Raw genomic sequence first — 6519 nt, forward strand, 5'->3', positions numbered from 1 at the left:
AAGAGGAAGATGCTAGACTTTCTGCTATTATGGCATAAAGGGGGGATGGGGGTGATTAAAAATGAAGAAATATAAACAAGGTTGTAACTTGTATACATGGAAACCATACATATTACTCTGAGTTATGTTGTTGCATCGTACTAATTAAGCAGACACAGGAGCAACCTTCCTACATATAAATCCTAGCTTTGCCACTTACTAGCTGTATAGTTGTGGATAAGTCTCTTGACCTAGTTGTACTTCTCTTTTGTCTAACATGAAAGTGATGATAATAGCTGCTCAATTCAGAAAATGATTATATGTATTAAGTGAATTAATTAGAATATGGTTGGCAGATAGACAATTCTCAATATATGTTAGCTATCTTTCTTATCTCTAGTGATAAGAACTTACTACTTATCCTCTCTGCATGACAGCAATTCAGATATTTTATTCCCTATACTCCAATTCCTAATGTGTTGTGAGCTCTGAATTATTTTGGTGAATATGATAATTCACCATCTTTAAATCATAGAGCCACTTTAGATATAGCCAAGAACTACATTCCCTACTTATAAAAAGGTGCTTATATAACGAATAAGGTGTTAATTGGAAAGCTGAAATATCAACTCTTTGGACTTATTTCACCTAGATTCACTGATGTGAAAAGAGATTTGTATCTGCTAAAACCAGTCTACCCTCAACTGTCCATTCTGCTTCTGCACACCTCCTCTAAGCCCCTTGGAAAATGCCAAACTATATTATTTCAAACGTGTTTTTAATTGTCACATTCAATGATTCTGAAACTTAGTTTTCCTAACCATGAAGAGAATCATTTAGTGTTTAAAGTATTTTCTGATGATCCATACTGAAAAATCATGGTCTGCTTGCTGTTTGGGAGCAGATTAGAATGAAAAGCATTCTGATAGATAAAGATCAAAGTGTAAAGGAGAGGTAAGCTACTGCAATTTCATCTTATTCTGAGCAGTCATCAAAGTCCTGGAACAGTGTGCTGACAATCACATTCCTCTGGGTTCATTGTTTCTTCTGACCCACGGCAAGGTTCACCAGTCAGTACTGTGATAACAGGTACTGAAGACCTACACAGTGTTCCAGAATAATAGGCATTGCCCTTCTCTGTGGAATTCTTTTCATTGTATTGATGGGCAATTACAATAAAAAAAGTTTAGCTAGTCTTAGAATATTTGATTTAGAAGAATTTCCTAACAGAGACTGAATGCTGAGTCAGTTATGAAATCCCCCCCTGAAAGACCTGCAAAAACGAGTTCTGTTACCAACATTCTTGGGCAAGTATGTTCCTGCTGGAGGAAGGAGAGGGGCTAAAATGAAGGGGAAAAGAGATACTGCCAATATTTATGAATGTATCCTATGTACAAGGTGCTCTATGGGCCAATTCACAATCATCATCTTAGTTCTGTGAGGTTTCATTGATTCTCTTGTAAAGGTAAAGAAACCATGTCTCAGAGGGGAGAAATGTCTGGCCCAATGTCACAGTGAATAGTAGAGTCAGGATTTGAATTCAGGGCTTTGTGACTTTAAAGCCACAAAGATGTAAAGGGCCATTCCAGCCTTAACATGTGTATATATTTTTGAAAGACTTCTCAAGAGAGGAGCAGCATCAGATTTTGGGGGGATGGTGTTAACATCAGAATGTTTCTGCTGAGCATAGAGTAATGGTGTCTCCCCACCTAAGGTTGCAATCATGTGAATCATTTTGCCTCGGGTTTCAACCTCTCTCCCTAGGCTTAGCTTTCATCAGACCCTTCTTGAACCCCATGATATTAACTGGATCTCTCCCAATTCAATAAACATTTCACACCTCTTCATGGTTCTACAGTTCCCTTGCCTTCATTGCAATCCTGTTCCCTTGCCTTCATTGCAATCCTCTGCTTTCTCTACACAAAAGCTCTCTTCACCTTTCATGATCCAAATGAAATATTTCCACCCTGAACCCACCCAGGACAATTATTCATGATCTCCTCTGGGCTCCTATGACACATTGTTCCTAAAACTTTTCAAATTATACTGTAAGCAACCTGTGTCTCTACCCCTTCTCTAGTGGCCTTTGAGTTTTTTGAAGATTGGGACCATGTGCTATTGATTCCATTATATATATATACCATCTATCAGTATACCTGGGGTATGGCATGTGATCTTGGATGTCTAATGGATAAGGGAAATGAATGAATGAATAAATGAATATAGGGTTTTTCTTTTTAATCCTCACCTGAGAAAGAAACATTGATACGAAGGAAACACATTACTTGGTTGCCTCCTGCACATGTCCCAACCAGGGCCCTGGCTGAGGAGAAGCCTGCAATGGAGGTACATGCCTTTGACTGGCGTCAAACCCCTTGGTCCACAGGCCCATGCTCTATCCAATTAAACAAACCCGCTAGGGCTGAATATAGAGTTTTTCTAACAAGGAGAAAGTTGGGATTATCAAAGTGTTGAACTCAGAGGATATAGGTCTTATATATTCTATCTCCTTCCTATCTTCTGTATCTCTCATTTTTTACCTTTCTCCTGCTTTAGCCTCTCTCATTTTCATCTGTTAGCCTTTTGAATATCTTCTCAACCATCATCTATATCCCTAATCTATTCATAAATTTATATCAAAATTTATTATTTTCAAAACAATATACACAGAGAAAAAAATGTGATTTTTCACAAATAGGTTGGAAATCCTTATAATTTTTTGCTACTTTTTAATGGGGGACAAAGATATGTGCCTTACTGTAAAAGCAGTATGATTCCTAGTGGAAGAGAAAAGTATGTAATGCCAGAGACAAAATCTTGCCTTTACAACTCAAGTACTGTATCCAGGTTGTGCCCTGCATGAAGGCACCCAGCCAGGAGGGAATGTATGGGCTGAAATTCAGCCAGCACTCTGCTTGCCAGCTTCAGCTATAACCACCCAAAGTCACCGTGCAGGTTAGTAGGGGATCAGGCTGGTTTATATTGGGAAGATGACTTAATTTTTCAAGCCTTGGTCTTTTTTCTAAACGTGAATAATACTGCTACTCAGTCTTCCCCATAGGTTCATTAATTCCTATGTTCATTTATTTAGTCATTCCAAAATCTACTGAGAAGCTAGATAAGTGGTTAAGTGCCTACACTTTTGGAATCAGACATCATTAAATGACTGCATTTTTATATTACTTAATTCATCTGAGGTGGGTTAAAATTTCCCAAAATTCAGGAAAGAAAAAAAAAAAAGGGATAACAAATATATGCATGAGTCACAAAACAAAGTAACTAGAACCTTGATTTACTACTTCAGAAAAGCTCATCAGAATATTCAATACCCAACCACAGACACCCATTACCACCTCTGAGTAATTTCTTCTCTGCTCGCCCTTTACAGATTTTATCTGCCCCAAAGAAATGGCTAGAACCAGTTTGCCTCATATTTTGGGTAGAGCATGAGTTGTGCGTAGGCCGATTTGTGAAGAGAATGAAGTTTTTGGTATTTTCTTGGGAGAGAGCCAATTTGGAGCAGAGAATGTCATATGAACTCACCCAGATTTCTTTTCATCCTCAGGGATAAGGATAGAGTTATTTTTCTCACTCACTGTGTAAATAAAAAAAGAAAAGGTGCATACCCTGGACAGGTATAGTCATAAGTCCAGGGCCAACACAAAGAGACCATTTTTGGGTCTACATTTTCCTTTCAGAGCATAACCATAAAGACCTCTCAAGTTGTAGAGAGAGTATTGGACATCAAGGCCTCTGACTTTGCTCTGCTCTCCTTCCCTAGAGAGCATGATGCCCTCCACCTTGTAGCCGTTCTTTTCAATAGATGGAAACAAATTGAATCAGGATTTCTAAGCTGGTAGTAAACAGAAAGTAATAATCACTTTAGATGTCAGAGATATGAATAGTTGTAGCTACAATGGAATGAAACTTTATTAAAGTGTCCAACATTTTTTAAAACACTTTATAAGCATCTGTCCCATTTACCATAAACCAGTAAGTTGGGTAATGCTGACAGTGAAGCTGAGGTGCAGAGAATTCCAATAACTTTCCCAGGTTCATAGAATGGATCTCAAACCCCGGGCTCTCCATACACGGAGTAGTCACAGCATATTGTGGTTGTCAGAATTTTCCCAGCACCTCCAAATCATCTTGAGCCACTTTCCCTTGGAGAATCTTTACTTTGAACATTTTTGGATTCACTTTCCTAATGTCTGAGGTCCATCATGACTGAACATGCATAGGATTGTCATTCTCAGGATATTAATCCCTGGAGTTCTTATAGTTTCTATTTTATTAATCAATTCTCCTTGTTGGCTAAAATTAGATCAGAAACATGGTCTTTTCCTAACTTCTGGGAGGTAAAAAATTATCAGAAAATTACAGATTTATCATCTGAGTTGCCTCTAGCTTAGAATTTATTCATGATTTTTATGGTGGCTGAGACCCACATATTTTCCAACATATCCCCTGAGCTTATTCTATGACTTGAGTTAGGAAAGCAATACCATATTTTCTCTGAGTTGTAGGAATGAGGGAAGGGACACACAGGGATCTAAAGTATTTTTTATTTCATTTTATTTTTGTTACCTTTCTCTTTGTACTCTTGTACACATTCTTTCCACCTCACTTCTATCCTCAGCTTTCTGGATTCCTACCCACCATCTATCTTCCTGATACAAAGGTACTCCCATCTCTTGCTACAAGTACATGCTCATTTTCTCAATAAAAAGCTGAACTTTTCAGTGGGGATTGAGCCAACAACCTGGGCATGTACCCTGAATGGTAACCTCTTGGTTCCTGGGTGGACACTCAACCGCTGAGCCATTCTGACTGGGCAAGGTTAGTTATATCTTTTTACTTTCATTTCTTCATCTGTGTAATATGGGCAATAACATCCCTAATTGCAAAAAAACAATCTTCCTTATAGAAAATTTAAAAAAGGCTTCCTAAATGCATCTAAGGATTCAAAAGACCTTCCTATTAAATGTTAGATGGAAATTTTATTTGTACGGACTCAGCTACAAAGGTTTTTATGGTAAAACACCTCCCCGATTTCAAAATTTGGCAACATTACTTGGTGGCTGTGTGCATCATTTGCCTCTTTGAATATTAATTTTCTCATCTGTAATATGGAGATGGCATCCACCTTCCACATGGTGAGGTTTAAGTGAGGTGATGCATTTGAATGTATCTAAGGTATTCTAGGCATCCAATAAATGTTACACTATTTTTTTCCCCCCCTTGCTGCTTTGGTGGGGAAATGTGATGAGGAGAAGTAGTGAAGAAAAGCGGAAGATTGGAATCTAAGAAAGATAAAGTTTTTGAATCTGAGCTCAGCTGTTGGATGACCTTGGGCCAATCAGTTATCCTCTCTGATTTTAATTTCTTCTTCCATAAAAGTGAGTTGTATTACCTTTTGACACTGAGTGAACTGCAAGACACAAAAGAGCTCTGCAGAGTCTAAAAGCCTATGTAATTGTAGGCTTTCATCATTGTTATTAACGGCATTTTTATGCCAAACAGATGAATCACCGACTTCCTTTTTTAACACTCCAAATTAAAGAGCCTGAGAAATTTACACTTGCGTACATTTTTTTTCTTCAGGTTTTACTCATCTATTTGTAACTTTCTTCTTATAAAACAGCTCCATTTCAAAGCAAAACACCAAGAACAAAACGAAAACCAGAATACACAAATATAATACCCACTGTCAATATCTGAGCTCATCCAAACCTGATTCAGATAACAGCTAGACCTTGAGGCTTAAGTTGCTTCCGAATCCTTGCTGGTTAGAAATCCTGAAAAATTAGTTTGGGAGGAGATGAACTGTTGTGGAGCTTGAGCACCTACTTGACATGCTTTTGGGAAGAGAGTCAAGGTTCCACCCACCCAGCAGCTGGAACAGAGAGGATAGAACTTGGCTTCCCTTACCGTGGCATCTTCCCCGGCATAGTGGTTGAGAACCCGACGGCCACCTGGATGTCGGTCTGCCCAGCTAGTAACATCGTAGACCTTGCGATTGATCACCAGCCACTGGTCGGCCTCCTGATTGTGTCTCTGGATCTCCTGCCAACTGTACAAGTTGAGGCTCTTTCTAGGTGTGTCACCTTTTCCATCTGCCTCCTGCTTTGGGGAGACCTCTGCTTTGCCATTTGCTTCTGGTTTGTCATTTGCCGGATGCTTCTCCCCTACGGGCAGCTGATTCTTTCCTACAAGGCTCCCATTGCCTGCATGCTTTTCTCCAATCTGCATCATCATAGAACCCCTGAGATTTCTGGGTTGACTCCTGAAACTTCTAATCCTCACCTCTAATTGGATCATAAACTAGTCTCTCTTTCCCTTTTATTCCATTTGTAGTATGATGCCTGCACAGAACATTTCTTTTTAGCCTAATTCTCTCTTCCTAAACTTGATGGTGAACACATTCCCAGTTTCTCACTTCTGTCTGTCTGAATCTTTTCTACCTGGATGGAGGCTGAACCACCTTTCTCTCCTCACGTTTCTCCCTGCTGGCTGGTCTCTTAGCAGCATCTGTCACCA

General features: G+C 39.1%; 1 protein-coding gene across 1 annotated transcript in view; it reads right to left on the minus strand.

The window, feature by feature from the left end:
- Positions 1 to 6300, minus strand: part of LOC311628003 (fatty acid desaturase 2-like protein FADS2B) — a gene marked incomplete at its 5' end in the record, with an annotated part of 29534 nt that extends 23234 nt beyond the window's left edge. The window contains one exon of the mRNA XM_084894863.1: positions 5911 to 6300. Within this exon, the coding sequence (XP_084750989.1) occupies positions 5911 to 6300 (390 nt within the window). The remainder of the gene's footprint in view (positions 1 to 5910) is intronic.
- Between the last annotated feature and the right edge of the window lie 219 nt (positions 6301 to 6519).

This window comes from Pipistrellus hanaki (genome assembly GCF_964339955.1).
Source record: "Pipistrellus hanaki genome assembly, chromosome: 9".
NCBI classification, from domain to species: Eukaryota; Metazoa; Chordata; class Mammalia; order Chiroptera; family Vespertilionidae; genus Pipistrellus; species Pipistrellus hanaki.